Source organism: Nycticebus coucang, chromosome 5, assembly GCF_027406575.1.
Source record: "Nycticebus coucang isolate mNycCou1 chromosome 5, mNycCou1.pri, whole genome shotgun sequence".
In the NCBI taxonomy this organism is placed as follows: Eukaryota; Metazoa; Chordata; class Mammalia; order Primates; family Lorisidae; genus Nycticebus; species Nycticebus coucang.
This window is the reverse complement of record NC_069784.1, coordinates 44,853,061-44,868,752: the sequence shown is the minus strand read 5'-3', so window position 1 is coordinate 44,868,752 and position 15,692 is coordinate 44,853,061. Positions and strand designations below refer to the sequence as shown.

At 47.0% G+C, this 15,692-nt stretch overlaps 2 protein-coding genes across 2 annotated transcripts in view; both read left to right on the top strand.

Moving 5' to 3' along the window:
- The window catches only part of BCAS2 (BCAS2 pre-mRNA processing factor), a 156,199-nt gene that overhangs the window by 72,809 nt on the left and 67,698 nt on the right, over nt 1-15,692 (top strand). The window lies entirely within an intron of this gene.
- Nucleotides 3,285-15,692, top strand: part of TRIM33 (tripartite motif containing 33) — a 132,699-nt gene continuing 120,291 nt past the window's right edge. Inside the window, 2 exon segments of the mRNA XM_053590508.1 lie at nt 3,285-3,589; nt 3,591-3,849. Of these exon segments, the coding sequence (XP_053446483.1) occupies nt 3,320-3,589; nt 3,591-3,849 (529 nt within the window). The 5' untranslated portion in view covers nt 3,285-3,319.

Sequence of the window (15,692 nt, the reverse complement as noted above, 5' to 3'; positions counted from 1 at the left end):
TGGGCTTAGGCGATTCTCCTGCCTCAGCCTCCCTAGTAGCTGGGACTACAGGCGCCCGCCACAACGCCCAGCTATTTTTTTGTTGCAGTTTGGCCGGGGTCAGGTTTGAACCCGCCACCCTCGGTATATGGGGCCCGCGCCCTGCTCACTGAGCCACAGGGGCTGCCCGGCCCCTGCTCTTAAGCACTATACAATATTGCTTCTCACAAATGGCTCTGAAGGAAAGAAACGGATCTATGAGGCTATTTAATAAGGAACATTGACCTAGACAGGAGCTTCTCTGAGGAAGTATTACGTGAGCTGAAACTCGAAGCTTGAGTAGGCACGAATTCTGTGAAGTGGGTGGTAGATGCGGGGAGAAGGAATGATCATTCCAGCTAGGGGACAGCAGGTGGGAGAGCCCTGAGGCAAGAGGGAGCATGGCACAGTGAAGAAACGGAAGCTCAGTGTAAGTGGAATGTAGAAAGCAAGGAGAAAGTAGCTTTGATGATACACGGTCCTTATAAGCCCTGAAGGATTTTGTTCTTCATCCTAAGAGGAATGGAAAGGCAAGAAAATATTGGGCGGCACTTGTGGCTCAAAGGAGTAGGACACTGGCCCCATATACCTAGAGGTGGTGGGTTCAAACCCAACCACAGTGGAAAAAAAAAAAAAAAAAGACATGAAAATGTCATCAGGGGAACAGGGATCAATTCCCTTTTGAAGAAATTACTTACTGCAATTTATTTTATTTTTATTTATTTTGAGAGTTTTGCTTATTGCTCTTGGTAGAGTGCTGAGGCATTATAGCTCAGAGCAAACTCAAACTCTTAGGCTCAAATGATTCTCTTGCCTCAGCCTCCCAAGAAGCTGGGACTATAGGCTCCCGCCATACCTGGCTATTTTTTGGTTGTACTTGTCATTGTTGTTTGGCAGGCCTGAGTTGGATTTGAACCCGCCAGCCCAGGTGTATGTGGCTGGCACCTTAGCTGCTTGAACCACAGGTGCTGAGCCCCCAAAATACATTCTTTTTTTTCTTTTTGGCTAGGGCAGGGCTTGAACTCACCACCTCCAGCATATCGGGCCAGGGCCCCACTCCTTTGAGCCACTGGTGCTGCCCAACCAAAATACATTTTTATGTACTGAAAAAATACAGTATTAAACTATTTTACTGCTACTTTCTTCAGTAGATTTTAACCTATGAAAAATTTTAGGGTCAATTTACAATGCTTGGGAGGGAGAAAATAGTTTTCTAAGATTCTTTTAAAGGGGAACAAAAGGTAAAACAAATTGAAGACCGTTTCTGTACATGACCTGCCCCCTTAATAGTCCTCTATCTCCAGGGCGGTGCCTGTGGCTCAGTGAGTAGGGGGCCGGCCCCATACACTGGAGGTGGGGGGTTCAAACCAGGCCCTGGCCAAAAAAAAAAAAAAAAAAAAAAATGCCACCAAAAAAAATTCTTTTATCCATGTCCCACTAATCTCTCCCTTGCTCAAGCCACTCTAACCAGTGTGTCCCTGCTGTTCCCCTAACAACCCAAGAATCTGTTTGACTCAGGCCCTTTGACCTTATTTGTTCCTCTACCAGAAACACTTTTCTGAAGGTGTTCTTCACCTGACCAACAGAGGCCTTCTTTAGTCACCTCTAAACCCTGTACCCTGCTTTTTTTTTTTTTTTCATACTTTCCACTCTCTGGTATGTATCATTGCCATTCTTCCTTCATTAGATTCTAAACTCCTTGTAGGTAGGGAGCTCCTTTGTTCTCTGCTATAATACCGCCCTATCTAAAACACTATCAGACACATAATATAGAGGACAGTAAATGTTTTTAAATGAATATGTAAAAAATGTTTTCATGTGGTTTTAAGGACTTATACCAGCTCAAAGGTAAGTTTTTGGCAACAGAGAAGACCGAAGCGCTTCTCGATCCCAACAAATGGCCCCTGCACTAATAAAAACCTCCAAATGCTTGTTTTTCAAACAGAAAGACAACCCTTTCACGGGCAGCGCCTGTGGCTCAAAGAGTAGGGCGCCAGTCCCATATACTGGAGGTGACGGGTTCAAACCCAGCCCCGGCCAAAAAAAAAAAAAATCAAAAAGAAAGACAACCCTTTCTGTAAGTTTCTCTTTTTTTTTGTATAGACAAAGTCTCACTTTATCACCCGTGGTAGAGTGCTGTGGCGTTACAGCTCACAGCAACCTCCAGCTCTTGGGCTTAGGCGATTCTCTTGCCTCAGCCTCCCAAGCAGCTGGGACTACAGGCGCCTGCCACAACGGCTGACTATTTTTTGCTGTTGTTACAGTTTGGCCGGGGCCGTATTTGAACCCTCCACCCTAGGTATAAGGGGCCAGCGCCCCACTCACTGAGCCATAGGCGCCGCCCCTGTAAGTTTCCCTTACGGATATTGTTAGGACATTTGTCAGCGAGCTAACGCCACGACGTGTAAGTGGGATTCCAAGGACAAGATAATGCTTTGACTTCTCAAACAGACACACGTTAAAATCAGCTCAAGTGACTTTTCGACACCCATTGCCGCCTCCCCTACTTCCCAATTCAGGTCTAGGATGTAGGCGGTTCCTGCTTCTGGGCTTTGAAAAACTCAGCTGATTCTGATACGAAGCAAAGTTTGAGAATCATCTTTAAGGAGAAGTTTCTTTTTCACCCGGCCTTTCTAGCCTGTTTCTCGTACTCTAATGCAAAAAAAACAGAACCACCACCAGAGGAACTACTTTGCTGTTCCACTGAGCCACAGCCATCCAAACGCAGGCGGCCAGTTAACTTACAGCACAGAAACCCAGGAGGCCCCGCACCCGACCGCGCGGCAGGTGAAGCTTCGCGGAGACGCGCCCGCCGCCGGGAACAGCGCCGCCAGCGAGACTCTCGCACGGGCAGGACTGGCCCGGGCCTCCGGGCTTTTCACCCTTTCCGCCCTCTTCCTGCACCACCACTGCATCAGTTTATAACCACCTAGAAAGGCCGTCCACCGTCAACGGCCTCTGGCTTTAAAATTTCCTTTCGAGCTAAGTTGCTGCGAAACTAAAGCCAGCAGCCGGGCCCGGAGGCCGGCGAGAGACTCAGGGCCGGCGCGGCGCCCGCGCCCCGAGTTCCCGCCTCCTTCGGGACAACGTCCAAGCGTACGTGCGCGCGCTGTGCCCGCCTCCCCTTCTAACGCGCGACGCGAGGGCGGGGGCGCCGTGTGCGCGCGCGCTCTCGTTGGTTCGCTTGCTTGCTCGCTCTCGGCGGCCGCTCTCGCTGCGGCTGCGGCTGGGGCTGGGGGCGGCGGCGGCGACGCGAGCGGCGGGCGGCGCGGGGCGGTCCGGCGGGTTCAAAGAGGAAAACATGGCGGAAAACAAAGGCGGCGGCGAGGCTGAGAGCGGCGGCGGGGGCAGCGGCAGCGCGCCGGTAACTGCTGGGGCCGCGGGGCCCGCGGCGCAGGAGGCGGAGCCGCCTCTCGCCGCGGTGCTGGTGGAGGAGGAGGAGGAGGAGGAAGGCGGCAGGGCCGGCGCGGAGGGCGGCGCGGCAGGGCCCGACGACGGGGGGGTGGCCGCGGCCTCCTCGGGCTCGGCCCAGGCTGCCTCAGCCCCTGCGGCCTCAGTGGGCCTTGCAGTTCCGGGGGGGGGCGGCCTCAACACAGGCTCCTGCTCCAGCCCCGGCTCCCGCTCCGGGTCCCTCGGCGGGGCCGCCTCCTGGACCTCCAGCCTCGCTCCTGGACACCTGCGCCGTGTGTCAGCAGAGCTTGCAGAGCCGGCGTGAGGCGGAGCCCAAGCTGCTGCCCTGTCTTCACTCCTTCTGCCTACGCTGCCTGCCGGAGCCGGAGCGCCAGCTCAGCGTGCCCATCCCGGGGGGCAGCAACGGCGACATCCAACAAGGTGAGTCGGAGGCCCTGCCCGACGTCTGGGCCGCGGGGGATTTTGCCGAGTCCTGGAGGATCTGGGGACTGAGGGGCTGCTCCGACCAACGCGATCCTGAGGGTGTTCGGGCGAAAGACACGGCCCCCGGACAGTTTCCAGAGAAGCTAGAGCGCTGGCGAGACGCGGACGGAGAAGGGAGGGGTGCCGGCTGCGAGAGGCTGGGGGGAGGGGACATTGGCGGCGAGGGAGGTTTGCGTGCAGATTCGGGCCGGGGGCTGGTTCTCGAGCTGGGGGGACCCCGGACGGTGAACGGAGAGGGGGTGTGGGAAACTGGTGGTGAGAAGCGTTCTGGATGGAAGGCACCAGGCTGGGAGAGATGTCGTTGAGAGAGTAGGTAAGAGGTATGGGCTGGGAAGATGGATTGCTCTGGAGGGAGGGGACTTGGCCTGTTCACAGTTAAGAGAAAGGACTACGGATTTAATGGAGGTGAATAACACGTAGGAGAGTTCGGGACCAATAGAAGGCGTTTGGTAGAAAATAATTTTAAGATGACATTGGGGAGGAGGAACTCAGGAGGCGAGAATAACTGAGGGGCTTTCAGGGTTAGGGAACATGCTAAGGTTTAGGGATGAAGGAAAAATGAACTTTGAAGGGAATTGGGAGTTTCGGAGAGTCGGGCACGAATTTGTTCAGTTCGTTGTGCATTAATGAGCCCTTAGTGTTCGGGCAGTGTGCTAGGGTTGAGTAAAATACCCAATGAGGACCTCATTTATAGTCTAACAGGGAAAATATAATGTGCAGCAGTGGAAGTCCTGGAGGAGGGGTACAGTGCTTGTGGCACAGTGGAGGGAAGTCAGGGGAACTTCACAGAAGAGAAATCCTTGAGCAAGTTTCTTGAAGGGTGAGTACCTCACTGGGTTGGAGGGTATTCGGGACATAGGGCATCTTGTACTTCCCTGGAATTAAAGAATGTGTAAGGTGATTGGTGGAAATTAGATAGGATTGATGGGCCGAATAGGTAAGGGGCCCACAGTCCCTATTCTGAAACTCTTGGGACCATGTGTGTTTTGGTCTTAAGAACATATTGGAATTTTTCTTTTTCTTGGTAAGAGTCTCTTATATTTTAGCAGGCTCAGTTAACCTATTTGAATAGGTTTTTATTAAATACATTAATGTTTCTCTTTGAAACACATGAATATCACACGAATGGGATAAATGGATAACAAGTATCCTCTTGAAATTCAGAGTGGGTTTTATTGCAAATTTATGAAAAAACTTAAACCTTTTAAAAGCTTTTGAATTTTGGAACTTCAAGTAATTGTTGATCAATACTAAAAGTTTTGGAATTTATTCTGTAGAGTGTATCCTATACAATAGGGACTAAAGGGCATTCCTCAAGAGGTTTTATATGGAGGGGACAAAAGGATCAGATCTGTGAATCAGACAGATCACTTGGGGCACTTGACTAATGAGGGAAGGCGCAAGGCTGATGGCAGGGAGATCAGTTAGGTCCTGTTAGGAGAATCTTGGCAGTTACCTAGGTTAGAAATTTATCTTTGGGGGGCGGCACCTGTGGCTCAGTTGGTAAGGCGCCGGCCCCATATACCAAGGGTGGCGGGTTCAAACCCGGCCCCGGCCGAACTGCAACAAAAAAATAGCCGGGTGTTGTGGTGGGTGCCTGTAGTCCCAGCTACTCTGGAGGCTGAGGCAAGAGAATCGCTTAAGCCCAGGAGTTGGAGGTTGCTGTGAGCTGTGTGATGCCATGGCACTCTACCGAGGGCCATAAAGTGAGACTCTGTCTCTACAAAAAAAAAAAAAAAAAAAGAAATTTATCTTTTGGAATGGGTAGTAATGGGTGGATACCAGTATTACAGAAGGAAAGGATTTTGGTATAGTAGGGTTTGGGCGTCTACTTCGTCACCTACTTACAACTTGGACAGATTAACTTTTCTTAGCCTCAGTTTTCTCATTTGTGGAACAGGCAGAAGTACATAGCTTACAGGGTTGTTGAAAGAATGAAGTGAGATAAAATACAGAAGATGATTAGTACATGGTAGTTACTAACAAAATGGTGGCTAGTTTTATTAGTAGTAACTAATTGTAAGTGGCCATGAGAATGGAGGTAGAGTGGGGCAGTGAGATTGGTGTGAGAGAGACAACATGGAGGCTGAATCCAGCTTTCTCTTTTTTGGGCATAGAAGCAGTGGTAGGGATGTTAAGAATAAGGTTATGCTGTAGTCCCAGCTGCTCTGGAGGCTGAGGCAAGAGAATCGTGTAAGCCCAAGAGTTAGAGGTTGCTGTGAGCTGTGTGACGCCACGGCACTCTACCAGAGGGCAGTACAGTGAGACTCTGTACAAAAAAAAAAAAAAAGAAAAAAAAAAAGTATAAGGTTATGGGCTCGGTGGCTAGGGCACCAGACACACACACAAAAGCTGGTGGGTTCGAATCCAGCCTGGGTCTGCCAAACAACAATGACAACTACAACCAAAAAGTAAAAATAGCTGGGTGGTGTGGCATGGGAGGCTGAGACAAGAGAATTGCTTAAGCCCAAGAGTTTGAGGTTGCTGTGAGCACGGCACTCTATCGAGGGTGACAAAGTGAGACTTTAAAAAAAAAAAGAAGAAAGAATAAGGTTGTGGTTGATGTAGAAAGACATCAAGTGATAATGGGTGTGTAGAGGATAGCTGTTTATATGCCCATAAGAATTGTAAGACACATGAGATTCAGTGTTATTGTGGGTTACGTGGGTTAGGTGAGAGGAGTTTTAGAGGGAATTCAAGATGTAAATGAGGGACTGAGGTTATAAAATTGGCTCTCTTGAAATTTATATAGACGTGAGAATAATAACTTATAAATTTCCTTTTCTTTTGTTTTTGAACTAGGAGAAATAAATGTAAGGAATTAAATATTGTCAGTCTTACCGGGCGAAGTTGCTAATAATGCCTGAAATCCTAGCACTCTGGGAGGCCGAAGTGTGTGGATTGCCTGAGCAAGCTAGCTCGGCATTGTGGTGGGCGCCGGTAGTCCCAGCTACTGAGGAGGCTGACACAAGAGAATGGCTTGAACCCAAAAGTTTAAGGTTGCTATGAACTATGATTTCATAGCACTCTATCGAGGGCAACAAATTGAGACTCTGTCTCAAAAACAAACAAAAAAACAGTTAATCTTAAATAATGTTACTTAACATCCTTACCTGCATATCCCAATGCTTCAAACCGAAACAACCAAAACCATTGCATCCTCCCTCCATCTTTTTGTCTTCATAGCACAGCTCAAATCCAGAATGTTTATTTTTGTTTGCTTGCTTCTCTCATTTTGCACTAGAATAGTGTGTTAGAACAGTGGTTCTCAACCTTCCTTAATGCCACCGCCCTTTAATATAGTTTCTGTGGGTTGAGACCCACAGGTTGAGAACCCCTGTATTAGAATGAATGTTCAATAAGTAGCTTTTGAATGAGTAAGAATCACCTGGAGAGCGTATTAAAATGTTAATTTGGGAAGTTTTTTGGAGACTGGTTCAGTTGAATTGAGGATAACTCCATGTATTTGCATTTTTAACAAGTACCTCCTGTGATTCTTATGCGTGTGGTACCTACCATACTTTGAGAAACATGGAATAAATATTTTGAGGAGGAAGTCTAATCTCTTTTACTGTTGGAATATTTGGAAAATCAAAATAGATAAACTAGTTAATATTTGTTGACTCTCAATAGTGAGCTTTTAGAAGTGTGTTTTTAATGTTTTGGGGTGCTTTCTCAGGTTTGAGATGGAAGAGCTATCAGTAGTGGGTATATATACATTTATGTATTAAAATGTGTTTGAGAGTTTATTCAGATACATCAATACAAATTTGTTAGGTGGGCACTCTGAGACAGCACAATGGTGTGGCTGCAGAACTGGATTGGTATTAAATTGAATTGGGTCTTGCTGTTAATTAGCTGTGTAACTCCAGCAAGGCACATACTCAGCCTTTGTGGGTCTTCTGTAATACGAAGAGGTTGAGTCCCTGTCCTATTAAATCCTGTGACTTCTGTTGTCTTTTATGTTAACTTACTGCATCTGCTTAAGTTTGTTATAGTTTGTGGGAGTGGAAGAATCGACATGGAAAAATCACTTATTTCTGAGTTCTTCAACTTATGAATGTCTGAGATAGCAACAATCATGTAGTTGTAGTAAGTCAGAGGGAAGACCTCTTGAGTGGGAAGAGCACCTTCTTAAAGTGATTTTGTCTGTTTATCACAGACCATGCTGACCCACTCTGGGAGTCTTCTGTTTGAACCCTTGGAAGTTTTTGTCCCAGGAATACATACGTTTTGCATGTATGGCCGCTCTAGCCTCTGTCAGACTTACCTTTCTGGGAACTCTGTAGGCCCTCCTTTCTTTGTCCTATTTGACAGAAATAAGCTTTCGTTTTCTGTAGTACCATACCAACAAAGATACATTTGTTGTAGCTGGCGCCATTAAAGATACATCTTTTTTTGTTTAAAAACTTTTTTCGGGGGCGGTGCCTGTGGCTCAAAGGAGTAGGGCGCCAGCCCCATATGCCGGAGGTTCAAACACAGCCCTGGCCAAAACTGCAAAAAACAAACAAAAAAAAAAACTTTTTTCCATGAGCAAGACACCACTGGCTGAAACGCCTTTTAATAACTGCTAGCATTGTGGTCAGACTACCTGAATTCTTTTTTTTTCTTTTTTTTTAATTTTTTTTGAGACAGAGTCTTGTTATGTCTCCCTTGGTAGAGTGCTGTGATGTCACTGCTCACAGCTCAAACTCTTGGACTTAAGCGATTCTCTTGCCTTACCCTCCCAGCTGGGACTACAGGCACCTGCCACAATGCCAGGCTATTTTGTTGTTGTAATTGTCCTTGTTGTTTTTAGCCGACGTGGGCCGGGTTCAAACCCGCCAGCCCTGGTGTATGTGGCCAGTGCCCTAACCACTGAACTGTGGGTGCCGAGCCGGAATTAATTTTTGAGCTCTACCATTTATTACATGCATAAGCTACTTAGCATCCATTAATTGAGAGTAATAATTGTATCTACCTCATAGTGTTACTATGAGAATTAAATGAATTAATACATTATAAAATATATTTATTGGGAGGGCTTACATGGGAAACCCCCAATAAATTACACTATTATTATATGCAGTCATAGTCCAGCTGTCTTCCATTCTTTGTGAGTATCTCACATGTTGATAAATGTTGGCAGTTTTCTAGGGTTTTCTGACATGTACTGTTGTGTACAGCATGCCTGATAAGTCATTTAAGTTCAAAAACTCTATAGCTAACTAGAACTTGTAATGTAAAAACTTGTAAAGCCTAAGTCTTTATAATGTCTAGAATCTGTACATCAAAAATTGTAGTTAGGGGGCGGCCCCATATACCAAGGGTGGCAGATTTGAACCCGGCCCCAGCCAAACTGCAACAAAAAATAGCTGGGCATTGTGGTGGGTGCCTGTAGTCCCAGCTACTCAGGAGGCTGAGGCAAGAGAATCGCCTAAACCCAGGAATTGGATGTTGCTGTGAGCTGTGTGACACCACAGCACTCTACCAAGGATGATAAAGTGAGACTCTGTTTCTACAAAAAAAACAAAAATTCTAGTTAGGGGGCGGCACCTGTGGCTCAGTGAGTAGGGCACCGACCCCATATACCGAGGATAGTGGGTTCAAACCTGGCCCTGGCCGAACGGCAACAAAAAATAGCCGGGCATTGTGGCGGGCGCCTGTGGTCCCAGCTACTGGGGAGACTGAGGCAAGAGAATCGCCTAAGCCCAGGAGCTGGAGGTTGCTGTGAGCTGTGATGGCACAGCACTCTACTGAGGGCAATAAAGTGAGACTCTGTCTCTACAAAAAAAAAAAAAAAAAAAAAAAATTCTAGTTAGGGGGCTTGGCACCCATAGCTCAGGGGGTGGGGCACCGGCCACATACTCTGAGGCTGGCAGGTTCGAGCCTGCCCCGGGCCTGCTAAACAACAATGATGACAATTGCAACCAAACAAAAAATAAAGGCGTTGTGGTAGGCGCCAGTAGTCCCAGCTGCTTGGGAGGCTGAGGTAGGAGAATTGCTTGGGCCCAGGAGTTTGAGGTTGCTGTGAGCTGTGACACACTAGCACTCTACTGAGGGCGACATAACAGGACACTGTCTCAAAAAAAAAAAAAAAATGTATTTAGGGAAATCTAGTTGCTTTTGATTTCCTCATGCATACTCCTTGGTGGACCCTAAGTGAGAGTATCTTAAAACAGTAATTTAAAGTGTGCTCTACATAATGGGATGGTAGGGATGATGGTGATGCTGTCTGTGTCTCTGAGACATTTTCAGGAATTCACAAGGTGAAAATTTTTTAATATTTACACTAATTTGTGATTTGCCTTATCTGCCGTGCTGACATTTGTATTAATGGTGCAAGAGCAGTGGGTGTTAAACTGCTGGCACCTTTGCACGAATTAAGTTAGTGGCTCTAACCAATACTAAAAGTCACTGTATCTTTATCGCCACACACTTAGTGTGAAAACAAAATAAAACCCCCCCAAATTATGCCAGTCTTACTTAATGTCCTTGATGAAGCAGTTAACACTTAATCTTTAATGTTCTGTGTGATGAAATGGGAAATGTGCGTAAAGTGCTTCTGCTGTAGACTTGAGTTCCAAGTTTAATTGCCTGCTTTTTTTTTTTTACATTTGAGGTAAAAGAATTTTACATTTGAAGTAAAAGAATTTTTATTTCAAATAGTGATTGACTGTGGTTTTTAGGCATGGGTATTTGGCAGCCATTTTCTCAAGAATGATTGAATTGAGCCTGTCATTTCCAGCAAAACAACTGACGTTTTATGTTGGCAGTGACAAAAATTGAGCTTTTAAATAAAAATTAGATGGCTCGGCGCCTGTAGTTCAGTGGCTAGGGTGCCAGCCACATAACACCAGAGCTGGCAGGTTCGAATTCAGCCCATGCCTGCCAAACAACAATGACAGCTACAACCAAAAAATAGCTGGGCATTGTGGCGGGCACCTGTAATCCCAGCTACTTGGGAGGCTGAGACAAAAGAATCACTTAAGCCAAGAGTTTGAGGTTTCTATGAGTTGTGATGTCATAGCACTCTGCTGGGGGCGACATAGTGAGACTCTGTCTTCCCAAAAAAAAAAAAAAAAATTAGAATTTTGGAAAACTTGTATTTGCTGCTATGCACTTGACAGTTTCTTAATATTTAAAGGCTTTTTTGGCTAGGTAAGTGTGGTGGCTCACATCTGTAATCTTAGCACTTTGGGAGGCTGAGGCAGGTGGATTGCTTGAGCTCAGGAGTTTCAGACTAGCTGGGTGTTGTGGCTGGCACCTGTAGTCCCAGGTCTTGGGGAAGCTGAGACATGAGGATTTCTTGAGCCCAAGAATTTGACGCTTTTTTTTTTTTTTTTTTTTTTGAGACAGAGCCTCAAGCTGTCACACTGGGTAGAGTGCTGTAGCATCACAGCTCACAGCAACCTCCCAACTCCTGGGCTCAAGCAATTCTCCTGCCTCTGCCTCCCAAGTAGCTGGAACTACAGGCGCCCGCCACAATGCCTGGCTATTTTTTGGTTGCAGCCATCATTATTGTTTGGCAGGCCCAGGCTGGATTCGAACCCACCAGCTCAGGTGTAAGTGGCTGGCACTTCAGCTGCTTGAGCCACAGGTGCCGAGCCAAGAGCCCAAGAATTTCAAGTTGCTTGTGACTTATGATGCCACAGCATTCTACTGAGGGTGACAAAGTAAGATTCTGTCTCAAAAAAAAAAAAGACTTTTCTGTTAAGATTGGTAGTGATGGGCGGCGCCTGTGGCTCAGTCGGTAGGGCGCCAGCCCCATATACCGAGGGTGGCGGGTTCAAACCTGGCTCCAGCCAAACTGCAACCAAAAAATAGCCGGGCGTTGTGGCAGGCGCCTGTAGTCCCAGCTACTTGGGAGGCTGAGGCAAGAGAATTGCTTAAGCCCAGGAGTTGGAGGTTGCTGTGAGCTGTGTGATGCCACGGCCCTGTGAGACTCTGTCTCTACAAAAAAAAAAAGATTGGTAGTGATATTAAATACTGTAGTTTTTAAAATATTGTATAATGAAATATCATTTGAAACATCTGCATAGCTTATTGAACCAATATTTTCTCTCTATTTTTTTTAAAGACAAGAGTTTCACTATATCGCCATTGGTAGAGTGCTGTGGCATCATAGCCCACAGCAACCTCAAACTCTTGGGTTTAAGTGATTCTCTTGCTTCTGCCTCCCAAGTAGCTGGGACTGCAGGCGCCTGCCATAATGCCTCGTGACCTTTTTATTGTAGTTGTCATTATTTGAGACAACTGGTTTGAACCTGCCAGCCCCAGTGTATGTGACTGGCGCCCTAACCACTGAGCTATGGGCGCCGAGCCTGAAACCATTATTTTCTTTCTTTCTTTCTTTTTTTTTTTAGAGACATAGTCTTACTTTATCGCCCTTGGTAGAGTGCCGTGGTGTCACACAGCTTACAGCAACCTGCAATACCTGGGCTTAGGTGATTCTCTTGCCTCAGCCTCCCGAGTAGTTGGGACTGCAGATGTCTGCCACAATGCCCAATTATTTTTAAAATTTTTTTATTTTTTGAGACAGAGCCTCAAACTGTCACCCTGGGTAGTGAGCCATGGCATCATAGCTCACAGAAATCTCCAGCTCCTGGGCTCAAGTGATTCTCCTGCCTCCGCCTCCCAAGTAGCTGGGACTACAGGCGCCTGCTACAACACCCGGCTATTTTTTGGTCGCAGCCATCATTGTTTGGCAGGCCCGGGCTGGATTCCAACCCGCCAGCTCAGGTGTATGTGGCTGAGCCACAGGCGCCTAGTCCAGTTATTTTTTTTTTTGTTGTTGCAGTTTGGCTGGAGCTGGGTTTGAATCCTCCACCCTTGGTATATGGCGCCGTACCCACTGAGCCACAGGTGCCACCCAATACTTTCTAAATCACTAATGCATGATATTATAAAATCCTGCCTAGGAAAATTATTCAAAGTGGAGAGTAGGCCAATAATAAATAGGTGTTAATGTAAGAGGGTAGCAACATTTCATTGACAAGGTTTAAAATTTCACATTGCAGTTGATGTTAAAGAAATTTTTTTGGGGGGAGGGGACAGAGTGTCACTTTCTTGCCGTGGTGTCACAGCTCACAGCAATGTCAGACTCTTGGCATCAAGTGATTGCTTGCCTCAGCCTCCCAAGTAGCTGAAACTACAGGCACCCCCCCCAACGCCCAGCCATTTTTAGAGAGTGTCTGCTTCTTGCTCAGGCTGGTCTGGAACTCTTCAGCTCAGGTTATCTGCCTGCCTTGGCCTCCCAGAGTGCAAGGATTACAGGCATGAGCCATTGCTCCTGGTTGAAATAAATATATTTTTAAAGTTTTTGTGTTAAAGGAAAGATTATTAAAATATACTCTTCCAATGGTGCCCGTAGCTCAGTAGGTAGGTCGCCGGCCACATACACTGAGGCCTGCGGGTTCGAACCCGGCCCAAGCCTGCTAAAGCAACAATGACAACTACAAAAAAAAAATTAACCCAGGCGTTGTGGCAGGCACCTATAATCCCAGCTACTTGGGAGGCAGAGGCAAGAGAATTGCTTAAATTCAAGAGTTTGAGGTTGCTGTGAGCTGTGACGCCATGGCACTCTACCGAGGGCGATGTAATGAGACTCTGTCTCTAAAAAATAAAAAATACTTTTCCCTTTTCTTAAGTACATAGCTGTATGAGAGCAGATTCCCTTTATATTCTTCAAAGAAACAGCAATCAAAACAGATTAAATGCAGAAGTATTTATCCAGCCATCTTCTTTTTTTGTAGAGACAGAGTTTCACTTTACTGCCCTCGGTAGAGTGCCATGGCGTCACACAGCTCACAGCAACCTCCAACTCCTGGGCTTAAGTGATTCTCCTACCTCAGCCTCCCGAGTAGCTGGGACTACAGGTGCCCACCACAGCGCCCGGCTATTTTTTTGTTGCAGTTTGGCCGGGGCTGAGCTTGAACCCGCCACCCTCGGTATATGGGGCCGGCGCCCTGCTCACTGAGCCACAGGCGCCGCCCTATCCAGCCATCTTCTATGAAGCCAGACATTAAAGAGATTTTTTTTTTTTTTTTGTGGTTTTTGGCCGGGGCTGGGTTTGAACCCGCCACCTCCGGCATATGGGACCGGCACCCTACTCACTGAGCCACAGGCGCCGCCCTCATTAAAGAGATTTTTAAAATATAGCCACTGTTTATTAAATATGCTACTCTTTATTAATTTTTTTTTTTGCTTTGGACAGCATAATTATATCTGATGATATGTTACTTGAACATGTAGTGAGTTTGTTGTTATTATTATTTTTTTGAGGCAGAGTCTGAAGCTATCACCCTGGGTAGAGTGCTATGGCGTCACAGCTCACAGCAACCTCCAACTCCTGGGCTTAAGCGATTCTCTTGCCTCAGCCTCTTTTGTAACTGGGACTACAGGTACCCACCATAACACCCAGGTAGTTTTTCTGTTTTTAGTAGAGATGGGGATCTTGCTCTTCCTCAGCTGGTCTGGAACTCCTGAGTTCAAGTGATTCACCTGCCTCAGTCTCCTAGAGTGCTAGGATTACAGGCATGAGCCACTGCACCAGGCCAGCAGTAAGCTTTGTTATTAAGGAATTTCACTGCCCCCTACATATGTCTTGCTCATTTTCAAGATCTTGACTGATTTTTTTTTTTTTTTTTTTGAGACAGAACCTCAAGCTGTCACCCTGGGTAGGTGCTGTGGCATCACAGCTCACAGCAACCTCCAACTCCTGGGCTCAAGCAAGTCTCCTGCCTCTGCCTCCCAAGTAGCTGGGACTACAGGTGCCTGCTACAACGCCCGGCTATTTTTTGGTTGCAGCCGTCGTCGTTGCTTGGCAGGCCCCGGTCTGGATGCAAACCCGCCAGCTCAGGTGTGTGTGGCTGGCGTCTTAGCTGCTTGAGCCACAGGCGCCAGGCCTCTTTTTTTTTTTTTTTTTAAAGAGGCCAAGTTTTTCTTCTTTTTTATCATTATTATTATTTTTTTTTTTTTTGAGACAGAGTTTCCCTATGTTGCCCCTGGTAGAGTGCCATGGTGTCATAGCTCACAGCAACCTCAAACTCTAGGTCTCAAGCTATTCTCTTGCCTCAGCTGGGACTACAGATGCCGTGACAGTGCCCAGCTGCTTTTGGAGACAGGGTACTCACTCTTGCTCAGTCTGGTCTCGAACCTGTGATCTCAGGGCAATCCACCCACCTCGGCCTCCCAGAGTGCTAGGATTACAAGTGTGAGCCACTGTACCCGGCAAGAGGCAGGGTCTTATTGTACTGTCTGGGCTGGTGTCAAACTCCTGGGAGCAAGCCTCCTGAGTAGCTGGGATTATACTGGTGTGCCTGGGTCTCCACTGGTCTTGAACTTTTCCTTTTTTTTTTTTTTTTTTATAGAGACAGAGTCTCACTTTATAGCCCTCAGTAGAGTGCCGTGGCATCACACAGCTCACAGCAACCTCCAACTCCTGGGGCTTAAGCGATTCTCTTGCCTCAGCCTCCCGAGTAGCCGGGACTACAGGCGCCCGCCACAACGCCCAGCTATTTTTTGGTTGCAGTTCAGCCGGGGCCGGGTTTGAACCCGCCACCCTCAGTATATGGGGCCGGTTCCTTACCGACTGAGCCATAGGCGCCGCCCAGAACTTTTTCTTTTTTTTTTTTACATTTTGTAATCATCTTGTGAAAGTTCATTTAAGTATTTTTTATTTTTTATTTTATTTTTTGAGACAGAGCCTCAAGCTGTTACCCCGAGTAGAGTGCTGTGGCATCACAGCTCATAGCAGCCTGCAACTCCTGGGCTCAAGTGATTCTCCTGCCTCTACCTCC